The sequence below is a fragment of the Hyaena hyaena genome, unplaced genomic scaffold, assembly GCF_003009895.1.
Source record: "Hyaena hyaena isolate Hyena2069 unplaced genomic scaffold, ASM300989v1 scaffold_683, whole genome shotgun sequence".
NCBI classification, from domain to species: Eukaryota; Metazoa; Chordata; class Mammalia; order Carnivora; family Hyaenidae; genus Hyaena; species Hyaena hyaena.
The window spans coordinates 631,151-655,709 of record NW_024081314.1 but is presented as its reverse complement, the minus strand read 5'-3'; the positions used below and the strand labels follow the sequence as shown (position 1 = coordinate 655,709).

The window sequence follows — 24,559 nt, the reverse complement described above, 5'->3', positions numbered from 1 at the left end:
TCCGAGCTAGCTGTCAACACAGATCCTGACGCGGGGCTCGAACCCATGAACCGTGAGATCATGGCCTGAGCCGAAGTCAGACGCTTAACCTACTTAGCCACCCAGGCGCCCCAAGACTGTAAACTTTTGAGATAAAGACCATCTGAGATCAGAGTATAGTACTCAGCAAATATTTGATAAAGGAATGAATGACTTAAAACTAATCTTAATTTACTCCTTTGAGTTCTACCTTTGTGTCTTCAAAAAACTCACATTTGTGGAGGACCTAATATATGCCAGGAGCACTTTGTAGAAATCATCTATTTAATCCTGCTAAGAACCTTATGAGGGTAGATGTTAGTATACCAGCTGTGTGATGCTAAGCAAATTACTTAACTGAGCTGGTTTCCTCATTTGAAAAAATGAGGATAATGACAGTACCTATCTAATAAAGCTGTTATGAGATTACAAGCCAAGTACTTATAATAGTGCCTGAAACATAGTAAGTGCCTAACCCAGAGTCATTTATCTAGCAAATATGGGGCCAAGATCCATGCTGAGGTCTGTCAGGTTCTATAGCCTATGATGTTTCCATTGCAAGATGAAAGAGTGGGAACACCTTGCTGGCTTAGTTGATGGAACATGGTACTCTTAATCTTGGCATTGTAAATTTGAGCCCCACGTTGGGTTTGGAGATTACTTAAAATTAAAATTAAAAAAAAAAAAAGATGGAAGAGTGAATGATAGCTGGCCATAACCTGCACAATCATATGGTCTGTTTGTGTCCAAAGGACTTAACATTTCTTAATCCTGATGTAATTCACACATGGAAGCTTGAATGAAGTCTTTGATTTCTCCTCAAATCCAGGAGATAGGCTGACCGCAAATTGTGAAACTGAGTTATATCTGGGTTAAGAATCAAACCTTCATGTTGATCCCAGCATCTGTCATTAGCCGGCTCTATAAGACCTTGATCAAGATTTTTAGCCTCTTAACCAATTTTAAAATACTTAAATGCCAGGATTTTTTTTATGTAAAGCGTTGCTTAGATTCATCCACAGTATGAGATTTTAGAATTGTTAAACAAAACTATCTACAATCTGTATTTCACAGCGAATTTACTCTCTGTAATCCAGGAGGTTTTTAATTTCATTTCTGTGTTCATGATGAACTTTTGCTTTGTTACAGAATATATTATATGTCTTATAATATATTAGTATGCATTGAGTGAAAATACATCCATAACACTTATATTACATTATATTTTATAATTTTTTTAAATATTTTATTTATTTTTGAGAGAGAGATAGAAACAGCATGAGCAGCGGAGGGTCAGAGAGAGAGGGAGACACAGAATCCGAAGCAGGCGCCCCTATATTTTATAATTTTTAAACAGAATTTCTACCTTACATATCTTAACCTTTTTCTTTTTTTCAGGATATTGAAAGGATTTTCAGTAACATTTCAGATATACATGAATTGACTATGAAACTTCTAGGTCTGATTGAAGACACAGTTGAAATGACTGATGAAAGTAGCCCTCATCCATTAGCTGGCAGCTGTTTTGAAGATTTGGCAGAAGTAAGTTTACAAAACTACGTTATAATTCTCATTAAAGTCCTAAATGGTGTATTAAGAAATTTAGTAAGATATTCTTTGTGAAAATTAGAGGATATTGCTGACTACTATGAAAAAATACTTAAGGTTTAACCAGTAGCAAACTAACATTACATTGTTTATGTTTTTAGTGACACATTTTATAGTGTATTTATGATGCTGATTATAGTGAAAGTTGGTTGAGTAGTAGCATTTAGGATTTTTTTTTAGTGGCACATGTATCAAAGGTGAACGAAAATAAATTTTATTGACCATAGCTATTTAGCTTTTGTAGATTTTGGTCTTAATTTCCAGAAATTGAAAAGGAAGTTTATATTTCAGTTTTTTTCCCCAAAGTAAAAATCATTTTGTCTTTTAAATGATTATAAAAGTAATGTAGCTCATTGTAAAAATATTCAGGGAAACAAAGGCAAATAAAATGAAAATCACTCCATTTTGTAACACCTTATAACATATATTATTTAATTCTTAAAAATGTTTTTCTGCATGTATATACAAACTCATTTATTTATAAAAATAGGCTGTTACTATTATATAATCTGTTCTCAATATATCATGAACACTTTCCATGTTAATAAATAGACTTCCACATAATTTTTTATATATTAGTTAAAGTTTAGTTGACATACATTACATTAGTTTCATGTGTATAACATAGAAATTCAATTCTATACATTACACAGTGTTCACTGCTATTATGTGTAGTTGTCATCTGTCACCATACAACATTATTATAATATTATTGACTATATTCCCTATACCATACTTTTCATCCCGGGATTTGCTCCCTTTATAACTGGATGTTTGTGTCTCAGATCCCCTTCACCTATTTCTCTAGTCCCTCTACCCTTCCTTCAACGCTGTTTTGAAGTCTGAATTAATAATGTTGTATGGAGACACCATAACATATTTTAATTCCTTACTATTAATAAGCATGTAAGTTTCTAAATGTAAGTTGTTTCCATTTTTTATTACTGTAAACAATACTGCAACAAACATTTATGTTGTTTTCATAGTCTAATAATTATTTTAGGATGTATTCCTAGGGATGGAATTGTAGTACTAGAGACTTGGAAATTTTTAGAACTTGGAAACATTTTGTGAAATTTATTTACAGGTAAATTCTAGTATTTGTGGCTCTTTTTTTCCCCCATACCTTCTCTAAATCCAGGTGTTATTCTATTCATTTTAGCCAGTGTAATGCGAAAAAAAAAAGTACCTCATTCTTTAATTTGCTTTAATTTTTTAAAACTCATCATGTTGAACATCTTTTATACTCATTGGGCATTTTTACTGGTTTTGGAAAACAGAGTTTTAAAAGTGCTTTCTTTAGTTTTCATGTAAAAAGATTTTCTGATTTTATAATCTCTTCCTATTTTTTTTGAAAATATACATCACTTTTATTAAATCCACTTTGTAGATAATGAAACTGATAGTATAGAAAGATTCAGTTACTGATACCTAATCCAAATATTCAGCCTTGGTTCTTATTAGAAAGTTTTTATATTATAATATCTTAGCGTTTTAAATCTGTAGTCTGGTTGTTTGCTGTTCTCTTAAAGATATCATGATTCAAAAACATGTATTTTCTAAGTTTTATTTTGTTTTTATTGTAGTAAAATATATATAACATAAAATTTGCCATTTTAACCGTTAAGTGTACAATTCAGTGGCATTAATTAAATTCACAATATTATACAACCATTACCACTACCTTTTTCCAAAACTTTTTTATTAGCCCAAATAAATTCATTAAGCAGTAACTCCCTGTTTCTTCCCTCCATCCCAAGCCCTGGTAACCTCTAAACTACTGTCTGTATGAATTTGCTGATTCTAGATACTTGATATAAGTGGAATCATAACAATATTTGTTCCTTTATGTCTGCTTATTTCACTTAATATGTTTTCAGGGGTCATCCATATCATGGAGTGTATCAGAACTCCATCCCTTTCTAGGACTGAGTAATATTCCATTGTATGTATATATCATGAATTGTTCATTTATTTGATGATGGACACTTTTGGTGTTTCCATCTTTTGATTATTGTGGATAATGCTGCAGTGAACACTGGCATACAAGTATCTGTTTGAAAGTTGGGATAGAAGGAACCTACTTAAACATCATCAAAGCCATCTATGAGAAGCCTTCAGCTAACATCCTCCTCAACGGGGAAAAACTGAGAGCTTTCCCCCTGAGATCAGGAACACGACAGGGATGTCCACTCTCACCACTGTTGTTTAACATAGTGCTGGAAGTCCTAGCATCAGCCATCAGACAACAAAAGGAAATCAAAGGCATCAGAATTGGCAAAGAGGAAGTCAAACTTTCACTCTTCGCAGATGACATGATACTCTACATAGAAAACCCGACAGACTCCACCAGAAGCCTACTAGAACTGATCCAAGAATTCAGCCAAGTTGCAGGGTACAAAATCAACGTACAGAAATCGGTTGCATTTTTATACACCAATAATGAAGCAACAGAAAGAGAAATCAAGAAACTGATCCCATTCACAATTGCACAAAAAACCATAAAATACCTCGGAATAAACCTAACCAAGGATACAAGAGATCTGTATGATGAAAACTATAGAAAACTTATGAAGGAAATTGAAGAAGACACAAAGAAATGGAAAAACATTCCATGCTCATGGATAGGAAGAATAAATATAGTTAAGATGTCATTACTACCTAAAGCACTCTACACATTCAATGCAATTCCAATCAAAATTGCACCAGCATACTTCTCAAAACTAGAACAAACTATCCAAAAATTTGTATGGAACCACAAAAGACCCCGAATAGCAAAAGTAATACTGAAAAATAAAACCAAAACGGGAGGGATCACCATCCCAGACTTCAGCCTCTACTACAAAGCTGTTTGAGTCTCTTCTCAATTCTTTTGGGTATATATCCAGTAGTAGAATTGCTGTGTCATGGGGTAATTTTTTGTTTAGCTTTTTGAAGAACTTAACTATTTTCTGCCCATTTTCTTAATCATTTTATATTCCCACTGGCAGTGGATGTGGATTTCAGTTTCTATGTATCCTCACCAATGTTTGTAATTTTCTGAAAAACATACTGTGTTTTAAAATACAAAAATGAGATAAATTTCTTAGTTCTATACATTGAGGATGCTGATTATTATCATATAATAGAAATTTATTTAAATATAAACATTGTACATCATATGGGCAGTTTCTACTTTGTTATTTTACTGTATAGTATAGTCTTTGCTTTCTTTTGCTAATTTTGAAAAGTGTAGAGTGGATAAAAGAGTAGTAGCACATTTCACTTCCTTGGAAGTACCCTAGGTATAAATTCATTTCAACCTATGTAAGCCTACTGAAATTTCAAATCCCAACCTTCTTTTACTAATAACTGCTCTTCATTTACTGGGGATAAGTGTACATAAGCACTTTAATAGTTTGATAACTTCTGACCATAGATTCAGCGACCTATTTTAAGACCTTGTCATCTATCACTCATGATCATTACTTGCATTAAAAAAAATTTCCTCGTCATTATTTGCCCCTTAAAAATAGAGAGCAAAAAGTTCTGAAACCTAGTTGAAGACTTGATAAAAATTTGCTAGTAAGTAATCTGTGCCGTATTAGTAGAAAAGATGTTCTTTTTAAACCTAACACATTCTCCTTTTTTAAAAAAATAGGAGCAAGCATTTGATCCTTATGAAACATTATCACAGGACATTCTGTCTCCAGAATTTAATGAACATTTCAGTAAGTTGATGGCCAGACCTGCAGTGGCTCTACACTTTCAGGTAAACTTACATTGGATGTTTTTTCTTTTTATAAAGCAACTAAAGAAATACTTCACCATCTTCTCCTTCAAATATTTGTAGTTCTAGAATCCTTTCGTAAAGCACATAAGGAAATAATTTGCAAGCACTTCAAAATTTGTTCATTTATGTAAACTTTAGATTGTCTTGTTTTTTGTCTTGAGTTCTTTCAATCTGTCCTTAATGTAGAAATCTTTTTTCGCATATTACACATACTGATTGACTATAAGAATCTGGCACATTCTAGATCTGGGATATAGAGATTAATATGCAGAGGTATGTCAGGATCTTTTCCCCTATAGGAATAAGAAATCATAAAGAGTGGAGAATACTCTCATGTAATACCCATGCAATATCTAAGTCCAGTGGATATTTTTATTTCATATTTATGCCTGCAGTATCTGTTAGTCCCCTCCTTGTCCTTTTGGCTCCCATGATACTACTTTGTCTTCATTTTCATCTTCTTTGACTTCTTCTTAGTCTCCTTAATTGTGGATATTTTCCAATTTCTATTATCAGCCCCTGCTTTTCTGCTCCTCTGTGCTCTCCTTAGGTAACTTTGTCTCTACATTTTGCTTTAGCTGCTGCCTATATGCTGGTAATTTCCTATTTGTATTTTCAAGCCATAACTCTCTTTTGAGCTGTGTGTGTGTGTGTGTGTGTGTGTGTGTGTGTGTACACTTTCCTGTGTGTGTGTGTGTGTGTGTGTACACTTTCCTATAACCAGCTAAGTGCCCTTTGAGCTAAGTCACTTGGATGTCCCACAGCACTTCAAATATGTGTTCAAAACTGAACTTACCATCCCTCTGCCTTCTTATTGTGAATTCCCTACTGTCTCTGCACTCAATAATTTGTCAACTTGGAATAAAAATGACACCTAATTCTCAAAATTTAATTCAGTGAAGGAAAAATTTTCTTAAGCTAAACCTTCTATATTCATATAAGCCATAAAGTAAACATTATGTAAATGGGACAGTCTGCCTGTAAGATCCTTGCATTTCTTGTTTCATTTCTATTTTATTAGGTCTTACTGTGGGATTTGAATGTTTAGGACCCAGTTATTTAAGCTCTTGCTCCAGATATGAAATGAAATTTAAAGACTTAGATAACCCTTTTTCAGGCCAAACTGACTTGTACTGTATAAACCTTAAAAAGGTTCATTCAGTGTAAAGTTAAGATAATGCTTCATTAAGAAAAATGGAGAACAAAAAACTTTTTTAGAAGTAGTATAGCACATTTTAAGACCATGAGCTTTGGAGTTAGAACTTCTGGCTTTGGGCCAATCAGTAATTGTATTATCTTAAGCAAGTCACTTAATCTCTGAGACTTTGCTCATTTGTGAAATGATGATCATAATGTATATCTCTTATGGTTTTAAACTATAAAAATCATAGGAATATGCTAAGCATATTTGGCACATGTTAAATACTCAAACATTTGCTTGTGTGATTTATAATTCTTACACTATAAATATACATTGCATTAGCACTTTGGAATATACTTTAGGAGCCATTTCAGTGTTAACAATGTAGATGATTTTTGTAGACTTAATTTTAAAGTTTCATCGGTTTCAGTTAAAACATTATATATAAAATACATGAAAATATATTGAGTGATTGACATCACTATCTTTCATTAATTGGTGAAAGAAATTAATCTTTAGGAAAATAAGTTGATTGTGCATCTTATGTTAATAAGTCCATTGAGCAAATTATAGTTTAATTTCAGTGAACAATTTATGAGAATTATGGCAGTGTTTGCCTATAAGGATACTTTTACTTTTTTTTTTTTTAAGTTTATTTTTATTTTTTGAGAGAGTTTGTAGGGGAGGAGCAGAAGAGAGAGAATCCCAAGCAGGCTCCATACTGTCTGGGCAGAGCCCTAGATGGAGCTGATCTCATGAACCATGAAATCATGACCAGAGCCAAAATCAAGAGTCAGACACTTAATCGACTGAACCACCCAGGGGCCCCTTGCCTATGAGGATACTTTCAAAAAGCATCATATGAGATTCTTTCCTCCTATATTGCTGATGTCTGTGTTTATGTGATGAGGAGAAAAACTGGTTTAAATAAGTCAACCTTAATGACATTCAAAATCAACACGAGTGATTTAAATCTCTTACAAATTTTAGAATATCATTTAGTCTGTGGATGATTAGTTTTCAAAACTGGAATACACCTAACCCTAGCTATTCATAAAATTTTTCAGGTGATCTAAGGGCACAGCTTTCAGAGAATCAGTTTCTAGCCTGCCTGCTACCTTGTTTTGTGTTTTTACATTCTCTTTTCCAACTTCCCTTACACATTACCCTTGCTAGCAATATTTAATTTCCCATTATGCATTGATCCAAGGTATAAAAACCTGCCAGAGTTCCAGCCAGGGAGAACACAAAACTTTTGCTCCTGAAGGAGAGTTAATTGAGTGCAAAGCAAAAGGGTTTCTAATAGCAGGAGGTGGGGTGATTGTGTTAAAAACTCTTCATAGCTAAAATGTCATGTCATATCTCTGTCTTGCCGTATCTAACTATCTGAGAATTAAGAAGTAAGATGTTTGTTAGAGGGGTGAATATTAACTTTGTAAAAGAAAAGTACTTCATCTTTCTTATTTTTTTTTAAATGTGTTGATGTTTGTTTATTTTTGAAAGAAAGACAGAGCATGAGCAGGGGGAAGGGCAGAGATAGAGGGAGACACAGAATTTGAATCAGACTCCAGACTCTGAGTTGTCAGCATAGAGTCACAAACTACAAGATTGTGATCTTACCCGAAGTCGGACGCTTAACCGACTGAGCCATGCAGGCGTCCCAAAAAGCACCTCATCTTTCATTGGACTTTGAAATAAAGGAGAGGGAAGGCTTCTGACGTTTTCATACCTGGATGCATTATGTTAGAAGTAATTATGGATTCTTCCAGATACTTTCTGTACTTCAGACTGTGACATTTACATGTGTATTTGAATTTAAGAATGCAGTCATGGGCAGTTGTGGGGATGAGCACTGGGTGTTATATGGAAAGCAACTTGACAATAAACTATTTGTAAAAAAATTAAAAAAAAATGCAGTCAGACTTTTTGAAGACATTGTCTGATCTAGCTGTTTATTTTGACAATGAAGATTGGTTTTGTCAATGTAGTTAGTTATATGATAGATGTTTTTCTTAAAATAAGCTAACTTTGAAGTTTATTTAATCATTGGTGAAACATATTTAAACCATGTCTACAGTATGCAACATCCCAAAAAAATACATCTTTGTAACTACTAAAATATTTCAAATGATGATACTAAAATGTACAAGAGGATACGTAGCTTTCAAAATTCTTTTAGGGTGTGAAAACCAAAACCTTTGAAGAAAAGTTGTATAGGACTATTGTGAAAGTTACTTTGACTGTATAAGAGATGAAAAAATGTATCTATCTAATAACTTAAAGGAGGAAAAAACCCTTGATTTTATAGCACTTTTATTTCCATATAGAACATGCTTTCCATTATTGTTTTGGTTAAGTCTGTTATCTTGTATTTTGAAAAGTTATTTGTGTTAGGGGGCACCTGGGTGGCTCATTCGGTTAAGCATCTGACTTCGGCTCAGGTCATGATCTCATGGTTCCTGAGTTTGAGCCCCACATTGGGCTCTGCACTGACCATATGGACCTGCTTGGGATTCTCTCTCTCCCTCTCTCTCTCTGTCCCGTCCCCACTTGCCCTCTCTCTCTCTGTCTCTCTTTCTCTCAAAATACATAAACTTTAAATAAAAAGTTATTTGTGTTAGGCACTGCTGTTATACATTCTTGATACCAGAGATATACTGTTATACCTTTTTGCTTTACAGTCCATTGCTGATGGTTTTAAAGAGGCAGTTCGTTACGTCCTTCCACGCCTTATGCTGGTGCCTGTGTATCATTGTTGGCACTATTTTGAATTATTAAAGGTAAGATGAAGTCTTCCTGAACTGAAAGTACTTGCATTTATGAGGCTTAAGAACTAGTTTTTGATCTGGTCATATTATTTTTAATACTTTCTGTTCATAAAAATAAAGTACTTTAAATGTCTACCTTCTTTTCCATGGAGAAAAGCCTATATTTCTTGTCTTCATATGATTTCCAAGTGGTAGAGGGAGGAAAATTTGTCTTTATCTGTCATTTTGTAATATAGAATTTTGAAGTACTAACATATAGAGATTACTTCTTTCATTAGTTTTTGGAGGCACACAGTAACAGTGATTTACCTCTTATGTTAATAATATGCATAACGTTCGTCTCAATTTCCATCTTGTTTTAACTCGTTAAGAAAAGCACTTTTAAAGTTGACATTTTTTTTCCGTATAGTACAGTAGTATCCTCTCATAGCTATGACCTAAGCAACATATAAAAAAAATTATGGTACAACTTGAACTGTTTTTAAAGATCAGTAAACATAAAAATATATGAACTGTTAAAGGTTCTAATAAATAAAATATAAAGTTATTGAACTTACTAAGTTATATTACATACAGAAAAATGTAAAATATAAACATGTTATATAATAAATGAATGTATAAACACACCAGAGGAAACCACAGTGCTGAGTTGAATGGCACTTACATACATGCTTTTCTTTACAGTTTAACCGTCTATATATATTTCACTAAAGATATTTATAGCCTGTTAGCCTGTTTCTGAACTTGGTATAAATTAGATCAAATTGTATATATTGTTTATGTCTTGTATCTTCTCTTAAGGTCATATTTGTAAAATTTATTGATGTTGCCGTATGTTTTTCTAGTTTAATTTTCTTCCATTGTTTGAATAAATTGCAAATTTATGTATCCTTTCCTAGTTGATGAACAGTATTTTGCTATTGCTGATAATACTTGTTATGGACATCCTTGTACATGTCTCTGGATACATGTGTGCATGCATTTTATTTCTCTAGAGTATATTCTGAAGGACAAAATTCTTGTTTATAAGGTGTGTGTATTTTCAAATGTAACAGATAATGCCAAGCAGTTTTCCAAAATGGGTTGTACAGTTTACACTCTTAAGAGAATGCATGAGTGTTTATGTTGTTCTTTATGCATATTTTCAGACTTTTAAATTACTGGTCATCTCATATATTTATAATGGTATCTGGTGCTTTTAATTTATATTTCCTTGATTATTAATAAGCTTGAGTATATGTTTATTGGCCTTCTGGATAACTTCTGTGGTTTTATTGAAGTCTTTTGCCATTTTAAATATCTTCTCTTCTGTGGCTTGCCTTTGCATTCCGTATTTCTATTTCTTATTGTGCATTAATTAAAACTGAGTATATTCTATATTTATTTTAGGGGTTATAGTTTCACTGATGAAATATGGGTAGTTTCTCCTTATTAATTGTTCCTTAGAGCCTTTAAAACACTACTACCTAGTTACAAAAGAATATCTGCTGCCTTTAGACAAGCATCACAGTTCGTCAGTGCATGTTTCTTTTTATACTCCATGTTCCTTTTGCACTTTAAGTTGATCTTTAGGACTGTTACCCAAGTCAGCATGTAGAGAGATGGATATTTTCAGGGTACCATACCATACAGGGCATCATTTCAGTGTCATAGCTACTGATCTTCATTGACTCCAGCTAACATCTAGGACTTTTGTCTACTTTCAGATTATTTCCCTTTCTCAATTGTAATTTCAAAATGTCTTGCTCAGTAAAAATTGCCTATGCAACTTAAAATTTTTTTTTAATTTACTTATTTATTTTGAGAAAGAATGTGTGTGAGCAGGGGAGGGGCAGAGAGAGAGAGAGAATCCCAAGCAAGCTCCGTGCTGTCATCAGAGAGCCCAGTGTGAGGCTCAATCTCATGAACCATGAGACCATGACTTGAGCTGAAATTGGATTTCAGATGTTTAGCCCACTGAGCCATTCAGGCACCCCCTTCCACATTTAGCTTTTTAGAAGCTAGCTATCTTTCTGCCTGAGTATTTTGTATGTCTTCTTTAGGATACCAAGTTGTTAGTTTAGATAACCTGTTCAGACTTTTTCCATCTAACTCTTTAGTAATAATATTAAAGCCAGAATAACTCTGTATCTTGAAGGCACTTAGGCAAGGAATTCATTTGATGATTTCTAATGAATAGTTATGTCAAGAATTCTTTTTATTTTTAAGTTTATTGATTTAAGAGAAACAGAGATCGTGCAAGCAGAAGAGGTGCAAAGAGAAGGAGAGAGAATCCCATGTAGGATCCGATGTGGGGCTCTATCCCATGAACAGTGAAATCATGCCTGAGCTATAACCAAGAGTCTGATGTTCAGCTAACTGAGCCATCCAGGCCCCCCTGAAGAATTTTTTTTGTGAAGTCTTATTACCCATGATATGTGATGCTAAAGTTTCTGAGCACAAATAGATGAACAGTTTGATTATGAATATCTCTCTGGAAACAAATAGATCTATAAAGAACTCAAAAATAATTGCAGGCTTCTTTTGTCTTCCCTAGATAGGTATATTTAGATTCCTAAAAATTTTTGGATAATGTTCATGTCTAATTGGAAGTCCTATCATTAGCCTTAATAATTGCCTTCTAATATTTGCCAATATTCAAAATCCTTGTTTGACTTTATAATTGAAGCTTATTTTTTTCCCCTGTCTGGATGATTGGTTTTTAAAATCTTCAAGGTTAGGGCTCCTGGGTGACTCAGTCATTTGAGTGTGACTTCGGCTCAGGACATGATCTCACAGTTCGTGGGTTCGAACTCTGCATTGGGTTTACTGCTTTCACTCCACTTTGGATCCTCTGTCCCTTCTCCCTCTTCCCCTCCCCCATTCATAATCACTCACACTCTCTCTCAAAACTAAAACATTAAAAAAAATTAAAATCTTCAAGGTTAATTTTATAGCTCCTGTGTCTGCATCATTAATAATGATGGCCTGACTTTTCCTGAGGCCTTAACTACTTTACCATCAGTTAATCACTGGAGTCTATCTATGTCCTCTTAGCCATTGTAATTGGGACTACAAGTTGGTCAACCAATTAAACAATCAGTAGGAACATGTCTGCATCCTGTATTGGAGGGAAAATTACTCTAAAGGACATTATCAGGACATTGACAAAATTGGGTGTGCACAAAACTAGATAATAGAAATTCATGATGTTAAATCTCTTGAAGTCAATCACTGTGCCATAAAAGAGTATCTTTGCTCTAAGATGCACTGCTGGCATATTACAGGAGTGAAGGGGAATGATACTATTTGAGAGTAATTTGTGTATCTCTTAAGTCTTCCTTGTATTCCAAAAACAATCTCAAAACTATTTAGCAGTGGTTCTCCCTCCTCAGCAAGGGACTGAAAGGATAGCATCACAAACTACTCTCAGATAGTTCAGGGGAAAAAATGGTGCACATACCCTCATACAGAATAAGGGAGGAAATGTAGCAAAATATTAAAAGTTGGTGATTAATATTATACAGGAATTGCTTGTACTGTTTTCATAAATTTTCTATAAATTTGATATTATTTCAAGAAAATATGAGGGAAAAAAGGAAGAGTTTCATAGAGAGGAGGCATTTGATCTGTCCTAGAGGCTAATTTGCCAGGTGGATGAGGAGGAGCAGGGGTAGCCCTGTAGAAAGCCACAGCGATGTGAAAGAGCACGGCTTATTTGTAAGTAGTTCAGTACGGTAATTTCTGTGCTGACATAAGATGTTAGAATACATTCTTTCAAATGTCTATAGACAACGTGGGTATTTATCTGATGTTTATTAAATCTCACTGATATTTACTGAAATTCAGGAAATGTTTAGCAAATTGGTGAACTAAGATTGTGGCAAACAGAGCCACTGCTTTATGTACTTTGATCACTAGGAAATCCTATGCTTTAAATAGCCTAAAATATCCTTGAAATACTCTTTTTTTTCCAACTCCCTTGATAGCCTTTATTTATAACATGGATATTTAGAAATGACATGGCCATTTATGTAGGTGAGTTTGAGCAACCTTAAGACTAAGTGGACTATAGAAATAGTATCCTCATACACCTAAATAGAAGATCAGCTCTCATTTTGGTACTCTCATTATTAGAGATAATTTGAAATTTGGATTGACAAAAGCAGTAAGAAAAAAAACTGTAATTAAGCATTTTATATCATCAATACTCATATTTACTAAGGAAATATTTTAGAGTAGAGCTGAGAAGAATCTTTTTTGTAAGAAATCTTTAAAAAGCAAAATAAGTGATTTGGCTGGTAATGTCTCACCTTGGGAAGTCCAAATGACTGAGCCCTGGTCCTTTTCCAACTTCTTTGGAATTTTGCCTCTTTTACCTTCATCCTTTCAATTTTTAATTTCTTAATCTAGAGAAAAAAAAATCCAGAGGAAAAAAATCTAGAGATTAAGGTTTTATTTCTAATGATAGTCTCTTCATTTATTTATATTGCTGATCATTTGGTAATAAGATTTCTACAAAAAATGCCACAGATGGTTCTGTGCTCTAGAGAATAATTTTTAGGACATATAAATGAAAGGTAATGGACCTAGGAAAGCCTGGCTGGGTCAGTCAGAACATGTAGCTCTTGACCTTGGGGTCATGAGTTTGAGCCCCATGTTGGGCATAGAGATTACTAAAAAAAATAAATAAACTTTAAAAAGGTAACGACCTAGAACTCAAAGAATATTTATTCAGTTCCTTGCTGAGGAAAGGGGATCATTGTTGAATGGTTTTCACACTGTTCTTGGAATGTGAGGAAAATTTATCACAAAATTTCTAGTAAGGTAGTTTAAAATCATAAAATAGGTTTAAGTTTTTAAAAATTTTCTGAAGTAATTACAAGTTTTCCATATTTGTACTTGCATAAATATATTTTTGTATCTGTATAATCTGTACATAATATCTACGTAATGCTCCACTTTGACTTCTTTTCTCAAACAAATTGAAATGTTAGAAGGGTGCCTGGGTGACTCAGGTGAATGTTTGACCCTTGATTTTGGCTGAGGTCATGATCCCACAGTTGTGGGACTGAGCCCCATTTGGGCTCCATGCTGAGTGTGGAGCTTGCTTAGGATTCTCTCTCTCCCTCTCTCTCTCTCTGTCTCTCTCTTTCCCCCTCAACACCCCCCCCATACTCTCTCTCTTCAAAAAAAAAAAAGAAAGAAAGAAAGAAAAAGAAATATTGGAGCATCATCCAAACTGAATTATTTATTACAAGGTAAATTTTCCTTCATTTTGAGAGTGAGATACAAGAGAAATTTTTGGATAAATCCAGTAAAGCCAGAGTTGTTAAAAATTTATAAGCCTTATTTCTAAGGGTTAATGAGGTAGAATATTGGCTTTCATGTTTTCTTGATATTTACTACAGTGGTTGAATTTTATGTTGTAAAAAATATCAGTTGAACCTCACAGATACTGTTTGCAGAATAGTTTATGATGGATTGGGGAGCTAAAGTTTGTATACTTGATTATGTTATATAACAAACATATGCAAGCTTTTAGACATTTCTGAAACTTAAGAACTTAATCATTCAAGAATATGAAATAATTTATGTGGTTATCTTATTTATAGTTACTAACAAAAGCAACTTGTAAGCTTCATGTTTTGTGTATTTCAAACTATGTTTATGTATCTGGAGTATGTCCAGATGGTTTTCACAGTTGCTCTTTTTCTGATTGCTCTGGCAGAAGTACTTTGTATTTGTATTATATTTATGTATATAGAAAGAGAGTTGGTTTTGGGAGATCAGGTATGTAGTTAATTAAAAGTATAACTGGTTTTATTAAGCGTATTATTAAGCATATTTAAAAGTCATTTAGAGTTTATAATATTTGTTGCTGTTTCCTCTAACTACAAGAAAAGAAAGAATTGAACAGTGCAGGTTTAAATTTTGTTTGTTTGTTTTTCTTAGCAATTGAAAGCATGTAGTGAAGAGCAGGAAGACAGAGAATGTTTGAACCAAGCTATTACTGCTCTTATGAATCTACAAGGTAGTATGGACCGAATTTACAAGCAGTATTCACCTAGACGCCGACCTGGGTAATTGCAGACTGTTGAAAATATGAATGCTTCTACATACTTCATTTATAGATCTGATGCCTGATTTTTAAAAAGAAGTATTACTTGTAGTGATACTTGCATTCTTGAAAGTTATACTTTTACAATTTTCTTTTGGTCTTTGAGTTTAAAATTGGCATTGTTAGGGGTGCCAGGGTGGCTCAGTCACTTGAGTGTCTGGCTCTTGATTTTGGCTCAGGTCATGGTCCCAGGGTCCTGGAATCAAGTCCTGTGATGGGCTCTGCACTGGGTATGGAGGCTGTTTGAGACTCTCTCTCTCTCTCTCTCTCACACACATACACACACACACACCCCATCTGTCCCCACTCACACTCTCTCTCCCTCTCTAAAATTAAAAAAAATTTTTTAATTGACATTGTCATATTGTTAAGATATGTTAAACATAATCATTTTTGTGTGTTATATAAAAAATTTAGGGGCGCCTGGGTTGCTCATTTGGTTAAGCACCTGACTTCGGCTCAGATCATGATCTCACGGTTTGTGGGTTCAAGCTCCATGTCAGGCTCGGCTGACAGCTCAGAGCCTGGAGCCTGCTTCAGATTCTGTGTCTCCCTCTCTCTGACCCTCCCCTGCTCACACTGTCTGTCTGTCTGTCTCTTTCTCTCAGAAATAAATAAAACATTAAAAAATTTTATAAATAAAATAAAGAAATCTAGGATAATTTTAGTTCTTACGGCATTTGGAATAAAACAATTTCTATAGTACTTCTCTTTCACAATAATGAAATTGAGGCAAGTGTCCATTATGGCAAAATTAGTAGAAGAAAGTAAATGCTGAGCCCAAAATCAAGTGTTTGATTATTTAGTGTTTTTATCATGTGATTTAAGGTAGCTTACACTTAAAGAAATTTGAGTTGCTTAGTCATTGAAAAAGCTAAACTTACCTTTTTTTTTTTTTTTTAGGGATCTTGTTTGCCCTTTTTATAATCGTCACTTAAGAAGCAAGCATCTGGCTATTAAAAAAATGAATGAAATTCAGAAAAACATAGATGGATGGGAAGGCAAAGATATTGGACAGTGTTGTAATGAATTCATTATGGAAGGTCCATTGACACGAGTTGGTGCTAAACATGAGCGGCATATTTTTCTCTTTGATGGCTTAATGATTAGCTGTAAGCCCAATCATAGCCAGTCACGCCTTCCAGGTTACAGTAGCGCAGAATACAGATTAAAAGAAAAATTTGTCATGAGGAAAATACAAATATGTGATAAAGAAGATACCTGTGAGTGTAAACATGCTTTTGAAATCGTATCCAAAGATGAAAACAGCATAATATTTGCTGCAAAGTCTGCTGAAGAGAAAAATAATTGGATGGCTGCACTTATTTCTCTTCACTATCGTAGTACACTAGATCGAATGCTAGATTCAGTGTTATTGAAAGAAGAAAATGAGCAGCCATTGAGATTACCAAGTCCTGAAGTATATCGTTTTGTGGTAAAAGACTCTGAGGAAAACATTGTTTTTGAAGACAACTTGCAAAGTAGAAGTGGAATTCCCATTATTAAAGGAGGAACTGTGGTGAAATTAATTGAAAGGTTAACATATCATATGTATGCAGGTATGTGAAACTCATTACAAATGCTTACTTACCTGGGCTAAGGATCTAAAGCTTTTCAAGGATATTCAAAACTGCTTTCCACTTCAGGGCACCTGAGTGGCTTAGTCTGTTAAGCGTCTCTTGATCTTGGCTCGGGTCATGATCTTACAGTTTGTGAGTTCGAGCCCCACATTGGGCTGTATGCTTACAGTGCGCAGCCTACTTAGGATATTCTCTCTCTCTCCCTCTCTCTCTGTTTCTTCCCCACTTGTTCTCTCTCTCTCTCTCTCTCAAAATAAATAAACTTAAAAAAATGTTTGCCATTTGCTGTGATGGGCACTGGTTTTTGTATGTAAGTGATGAATCACTAAATTCTACTCCTGAAGCCAATATTGCCCTATATGTTAACTAACTAGAATTTTAAACTTGAAGCAAAAAGAAAAAAAATGCTTAAGGCATGGAATAAAAGGGATTGCCTTTAAAATATAAAATGAATTCCACAGAATCAAAAGGAATAAATAACTAATTAAATGTTTCTAAAATATAATACATTGGAGCACATGGGTGGCTTAGTTGGTTAAGCATCTGACTTGGCTCAAGTCATAATTTCACGGTTCACGGGTTCGAGCCCTGCATTGGGCTCTGAACTGACAGTGTGGCACCTGCTTGGGATTCTCTCTCTTTCCCTCTCTCTCTCTGCCCATCCTCCACTTGTACACTCTCTCTCTCTCGCTCTCGCTCTCTCGCTCTCTCAGAAAATAAATTTAAAAATATATATATAATATTGTTGACTTCATTATTAAATATTCATAAAAATTCTGTGAGTCTTTAATTCGAAAACAATCCTCATTTATCAAGAAATACCATGGGGTGTGGGGAACTCTAGTTGGTTAAGCATCCGACTTTGACTCAGGTCATGATCATGGTTTGTAGGTTTTGAGCCCTGCATCAGGCTCTGTTGTGACAGAGCCTGGAGCCTGATTTGGATTCTGTGTTTTCCTCTCTTTCTGCCCTTTCCCTGCTCATGCTCTGTCTCTCAAAAATAATAAACATTAAAAAATATTTTAAATTAAAAAAAAAAAAGAAATACCATGATTGGCAGGAAGACCATGGTGGGAGGAACCAGAAGAAAAAGAAAAAGGAAAAGGGACACCTGGGTGCCTCAGTAGGTTAAGCGTCCAACTTTGGCTCAGGTCATGATCTCATTGTTCAGAGTTGAAGCCCCACATCGGTCTCTGTGCTGACAGCCCACAGCCTGGAGATTGTTTCAAATTCTGTGTCTCCTTCTCTCTCTCTATCCCTCTCCCACTCTCATGCATGCGTTCTCTCTCTCTCTCTCTTTCTCTCTGTCTCTCCCTCTCAAAAATAAATTAACGTTGGAAAAAAAAAAAAGAAAGGAAGGAAGGCCTCCAAAATATGCTACTTTGAATTAATGAAACTGAATAAGTTGAACATACATCCCATTTTATACTCTTATCTTTTCAGATCCCAATTTTGTCCGTACTTTTCTTACTACATACCGTTCATTTTGTAAACCACAGGAATTGCTTAGCTTACTGATTGAACGGTAAGAAAAATATTTATTTTACTTAACATTTTATAAAAAGTTAACCTCTTTGTTCCTTGCAAAGTGGTGGGGACCTAGTATGTGCTCAACTAGTTTTTGAACATAATATATTTGGTATTATATTAGTATTACTGTTCTCTTCAATGTGCTCATTGAAATATCTTTTATAACAGAGGTCTCTTCAGATCATAGCAATATTGATAGTGGTAATCAGAAACACCCAAATTTGAGAATGTATTTTAATGATATTTGGGGGGGCAGTAAAAACTTACTTAAAAGAGACTTTTTTACTTGTCACTTTGAAACAGACTTTTTCTTAAAGAAATTTTCAAAACATAGAAATGGAAGAGTACAGTAAACCCCATTTATTTATTCATAATCCAGCTTCAGTAATTATCAACACATTTTCACCTCTTTCCCTACTGACTTCAGTACTCTAACCCCAGGATTACTTAGAAGTAAATCTTAGACAGCATATTTCATCTGTAAATATTTTCATTTGAATTTCCAAAAGACAAATATTCTTATTAAAACATAATGATAGTCTTATTATACATAAAAAAAGTGAACATTTCCCTTATTATGATTAGTTTTTTAAAAACTAAGTTTTGGATTGAGTTTTTCTTCTTTAGATAGTATCTGGGCTTCAAAATAATTTTTGTTTTACATTTAAAAACTTAATACCAGAATTTTTATCTTCCCCTGTGTCATTATGTTGTACTGTGAAACTAAGTTTACCAGACTGAATCAGAGTAATAATGTGCTATGAAGATCTATTTAGTTGTATTTCCATGTCCAAAATAAGGAATGCACATTTCTTAGACTTATATTTTAGTTATATTTCCTATGATTGGGCAAGGTTTCTTTTTATTTGTTTTAGTTTGATTGTTACCTTATCCACTTAAGTATGTTCTTCAGATATTGTTTAAAATTCACTTTGGGCCTTCTCTTGTGTGTATAGTCGCTTAAGGAAGTTTATCTCTACTTTAATTTTAGCAAAATAAATATTAAGGACAGATTATTAGATATGCCATTTCTGTTAGATCATTCAAGGAAGTTATTTTCCTTATAGATTGTTTTTATATAGCTTGATATTTTTCATTTACCTTTTCTATATTAATCAGTGCTAGTTATTAAGCTTGTTTTGATAAAAGTAAGAATATTAAATCTTCCTACTGTATAGCTATAGAACAATTTCTTATAGCTGTAATACTTCAGGGGAAGTTTATCAGTAATTGCACTTCTCACATAAATAGTAGGAAAGAAGGTTGCTTAAATAAAATGTTTTTTTTCTGTTGTATTTTAAGTCCTTTTCATTTGTGTCTGAAACAAAAACTTTCTCTCATTTTGCTTCTTTTTTTCTTAGATTTGAAATTCCAGAGCCAGAACCTACTGAAGCAGATAGATTGGCAGTAGAGAAAGGCGAACAGCCAATCAGTGCAGACCTTAAAAGGTTTCGCAAGGAATATGTCCAACCAGTACAACTTAGGTTTGGCCTGAATATTTTATTTTTTATGTGCTGTTCAATTTTCAACATATAGTTAGCATACCAGGATACCTATTAAGTAAAAATTGTAAAGTTTTATGTGTGTGCATAAAAGTTTACGTGTGCATAAAGTTGATGTGTGTGACAGTGTGCCTGCTGTCAACTTGCTCCTCCCCGTTCGTTATCATTTAGTAATCCTGGGCCATTTTATAGTTTATAATATTTATGGAATTTATAGTACTTTGCCCATTATTGTCACACAAAACATGTAGACATTTATTACTTCATCTAAAAAATCATTTCAGTAATTTTCTAAAATGTTATTTGATAAAAGCAGCTGCCAGCTGTTAGATCCTCACTGTGTGCCTAAATGCCTTATCATTTTTATTTCATCCTCACAACACAGTTACTACTTTATATATGAAGGAAATTGAAACTTATATGAGGAAATTGAAACTCAGTAAGATAAAGTAATTTGAGATAGGTCATATAAAGGGTACCACAGGACAGGTTTCAGACTCAGCTCTGACTTCTTAAGCCAGTGCTGTTTTTTTATACCACTGAGATTGGGAATTGGAAGCTCATTTGATTAGCTTTTTTTACAATCCCTAATTGTACATGATCTAAATATTTTTTCTTTGTAAATATTAAGATTCCTTGATTACTGCTAACTAATAAATTACAACTTTGGAACTGAGTATATGATTTATTTTCCAGGATAGTTGCCACAAATAACTGTAGTTACAGAGGAATGATAGAGTTCCCAGCTATATGACTCTCAGCCAGAACTTTTAACACAATGATATTTTTTAAAAATGTAAAGGGTACCTGGCTGGCTCAGTCACAGCATGTGACTCTTGATCTTGGGGTTGTGAGTTTGAGCACCATGTTGGATGTAGAGATTAGTTTAAATTAAACAAATTTTTTTCTTAATGTTTATTTTTGAGAGAGAGAGAGAGTGTGAGCAGGGGAGGGGCAGAAAGAAAGGAAAACACAGAATCTGAAGCAGGCACCAGGCTCTGAGCTGTCAGCACAGAACCCGATGCAGGACTTGAACCCACGAACTGTGAGATCATGACCCGAGCTGAAGTTGGACACTTAACTGACTGAGCTGCCCAGGTTCTAGTCTAAAAGTTTTTTTAGATTAGAAAAAAAGATATTATTTACCCATCAGCAATAAAGGAGTGTTTAATTTTTTTGTACTAGCCTTGATGCATTTGTACTCCCCCCATACTCAAGCTTCTTGACATGAGACACACCTGTATGAGGTTGCTCTATCAGGGCAAAATATAATCTTAAGCTCTCAGTCATCTATGTTCTTTAAGTATTTATAAGCATTTTCTGTGTTCTCTGTTCTGTATTTCTACTTACGGTGAATACAGAAATAACATGGAATATCATCTTTGCCACCATGGTGATAAAGATTTTATTACAGAAAAGGGAAACATGAAATAGTTATGTATTCTATTTTTAAGTGGCTTAAAAAAATACATCACTATATAATTTCAGGAATAGCTAAGATTAGGCCATAATAACCAGGGAAGTCATCTTGGAAGAGGTAAAATCTGAGAGTGTCCCTAAAGGGTATATAGGATTTAGTTAGACAGAAAAGTGACTATAGATATTCAAGGTCATGGGAAATAGTTTGAACAAAGGCAAAAAGACAGAAATGAGAATGGTGTACAGAGGAAACAGGTAAGGAAATTGACTCAACAGAAATGAAGACAATGTATTACAAGAAGTAGTAGATGGTATTAACTTTATGGAATGGGGTGGAATTCAAGATGGCCTTGAAATCGAAGCCAAGTTGTTAAACAGTCTTACAAACTTTAAAGGATTTTCAGCAATGATGGTAATTTTTATAATGATCGTAACATTTTCTGATGTTGTATTCTAAAATTAACATAACACAAATTTGAGAGGATTTTACAGTGAGTTCATACATCCACCACCTAGATCTGTTAATTTTGCTATATTTATTTTATCACATATATATTCATTTATTCTTCTTTTGGTCCATTAATCATCAAGTTTTGGGGATGTATTTCAAAGTAAACTTCTTAAATACTTCAATTTATATATCATTAAAAGTGCAGTATTTGTTTATTGTACTTTTGTTCTAAAATGTGTGTACAGTGAAACACATCTTTTTTTTTTTTTTTTTTTAAGTTTATTTAGAGAGGGAGTGTATGTGCATACACATATACACACATGGGTGGAAGAGGGGTAGGAGAGAGGAAGAGAGAAATCCCAAGCAGGCTCTGAGCTGTGAGCACAGAGCCTGACACGAAGCTTAATCCCACAAACTGAGATTCTGACCTGAGCTGAAATTGAGTCAGTTGCTCAACCAACTGCCCCCCAGGAGCCCTGAGACACATACATCTGAAGTGTACTTTGGTTGAATTAAAAAAAAAACAAAAACCATACATCTCTATAATCCAAATTCCTTTCAAGATATAAATGTTAGCATAGCCTCAGCAAGTTTCCTCATGCCTATCTTAATCAATTTTTGTCCTCATTAACCAAAACAGTATTCATCTTCCACTATAGATTAGTTTTACCTGTTTTAGAATTTTAGATAAACAGATTCTTATGTACACTTTTGTGTTTGACATTTTTCACTCATGCTTCTGAGCATGTTTTTGCTTGTGTCAGTAGTTCTGTTTTACTGCTAAGGTAGCCATATGAACATACCACAGTTTTTTTCCCATTGAAGGACACCTGGGTTCTTTTCAGTTTTTTACTATAAATAAAGCTGCTATGAACTTTATTTTACAAATCTTTTGTGAATATATTTTTTCATGTCTTGAGTAAATAACTTAGAGTGGAGTGGCTAGCTTATAGAGTGTTTGTATTCTTGGTTCTAAAAGAAACTGCCAAATCTCTTCCCAAAGTGGCTGTACTTTATTACACTCTTAAAACCAGTATATGAGAGAGAGTTCCAGTTGCTCCATATCCTCACTAACATTTAGTGATGTCAGTTTTATACTTTAGCTTAACTGGTGGGGTATAGTGGAATGTCTTTGTAGTCTTAATTTGCATTTTTCTTTTTTTTAAATTTTTTATACATTTATTTATTTTTGAAAGACAGAGCACTAGTTGGGAAGGGGAGACAAGAGAGGGAGACACAGAATCAGAAGCAGGCTTCAGGCTCTGAGCTGTCGGCACAGAGCCCAATGTGGGGCTTGAACTCACAAGTTGTGAGATCATGACCCAAGCCAAAGTCAGATGCTTAACCGACTGAGCCACCCAGGTGCCCCATCTGTTTACATTTTCTTAATAATGTCTTTTGGTCAATGGAAGTTTTTAATTTTGGTCAAGTCTAATTATGGGATTTTTTTCCTGTACATGATAGTAATTTTAAGATTACATTAGATACTGTAGAAATTAGGAAGGAGAGAAATTGGCAACAGAGTTATTTGAATTGACCTAAGTGTAAACTAGAAGTTAACAATTTTGTTTCTTGAAATATTTCCTAAGCCACCGAGTCTACCAGGCCCACACTCACTTAAGATTCACTGGGAATTTACAGTTTTTTCTTAGCCTGGGAGAAAAACTAAGGTTGGGTGGGGAAGGGTTGGGGGAAGTTTACCTAGAAATGGTTGTTTATTAAAATAATGAAGAAAAAATTCTAAAGTAATTAATTCATACTATCATTAAGTAGTAGAATGTTATATTTATACAGATAGATTGAATCTCTGTTTGCAAGATTATAAGAGTCATTTTTGAGGTACTACAAAATAAAATAGCTCTGTAAGAAATATTTCTGTCTTGAAGTAAAATAAGGAAATGTGGGCATAACTGTAGATAACAGAAGTTTGATGATAGCACTTGAATTTAGAAACACACTAATCTTAGTTGATTTGCCATCTTATCTGAAAAAGTTATCAGTTTAGATCTTTTAAAAAATCCTTTTCAATTTAAGAATTTAAAAATAGCATTTTTACTTTACAGAGGATGAATTTTCTAATATGTATACAGAAAAGTTACTTCTTCTAAACATAAGGGGGTAGTTAAATGTGGAAACTACAATTTTTATGCTTATAAATATTTTTAAAATATAATTTTAAAACAATAAAGTAGTCCTGAGACTGGTTTTCACATCATAGAAGCACTTAAGGTTTTAACTAAATACAAAATAGAGACTCTTGAGTGTTATATTGGCCCTTGTATATAAAGTTGTCACTATGGTACTAGAGAAGTGAAAGAAGCTTGGGTTTTACTAAAATGTCTTTCTTTCTATTTTTTTTTTTTTTTAGGATCTTAAATGTGTTTCGGCACTGGGTTGAACATCATTTTTATGACTTTGAAAGAGATTTGGAGTTGCTTGAGAGACTAGAATCCTTCATTTCAAGTGTAAGAGGTATGTTATTTAAAGGTTTGATTGAATCTTTATGTTGCACATGAGTTGATTTTTAAATTTGACTTTTAAATAAGAAGCTAAATTATTTTTTATATTTTAACAGCTGAAATAACGTTTGATATGGTTTATAGACAGACTCTAAGGAGCTCGTATATTAGAACCACTGGAAGTCTTAGAACCTTGCCTTTTCAAGTTTTT

The 24,559-nt window shown here is 33.8% G+C and overlaps 1 protein-coding gene and 1 long non-coding RNA gene across 3 annotated transcripts in view; one reads left to right on the top strand and one right to left on the bottom strand.

Moving 5' to 3' along the window:
• The window catches only part of SOS2 (SOS Ras/Rho guanine nucleotide exchange factor 2), an 86,176-nt gene that overhangs the window by 34,842 nt on the left and 26,775 nt on the right, over positions 1-24,559 (top strand). For both annotated transcript variants that reach the window (XM_039217349.1, XM_039217350.1), the window contains exons 6-13: positions 1,417-1,560; positions 5,267-5,377; positions 9,221-9,319; positions 15,242-15,369; positions 16,311-16,966; positions 18,431-18,512; positions 19,879-20,001; positions 24,258-24,361. In XM_039217349.1, the coding sequence (XP_039073280.1) occupies positions 1,417-1,560; positions 5,267-5,377; positions 9,221-9,319; positions 15,242-15,369; positions 16,311-16,966; positions 18,431-18,512; positions 19,879-20,001; positions 24,258-24,361 (1,447 nt within the window). The remainder of the gene's footprint in view (positions 1-1,416; positions 1,561-5,266; positions 5,378-9,220; positions 9,320-15,241; positions 15,370-16,310; positions 16,967-18,430; positions 18,513-19,878; positions 20,002-24,257; positions 24,362-24,559) is intronic.
• LOC120220286 lies at positions 9,649-13,648 on the bottom strand. Its single transcript, XR_005525528.1, has 2 exons — positions 13,600-13,648; positions 9,649-9,744 (listed from the first exon to the last, which is right to left on the bottom strand). It is a non-coding gene; the product is annotated as an uncharacterized LOC120220286 (long non-coding RNA).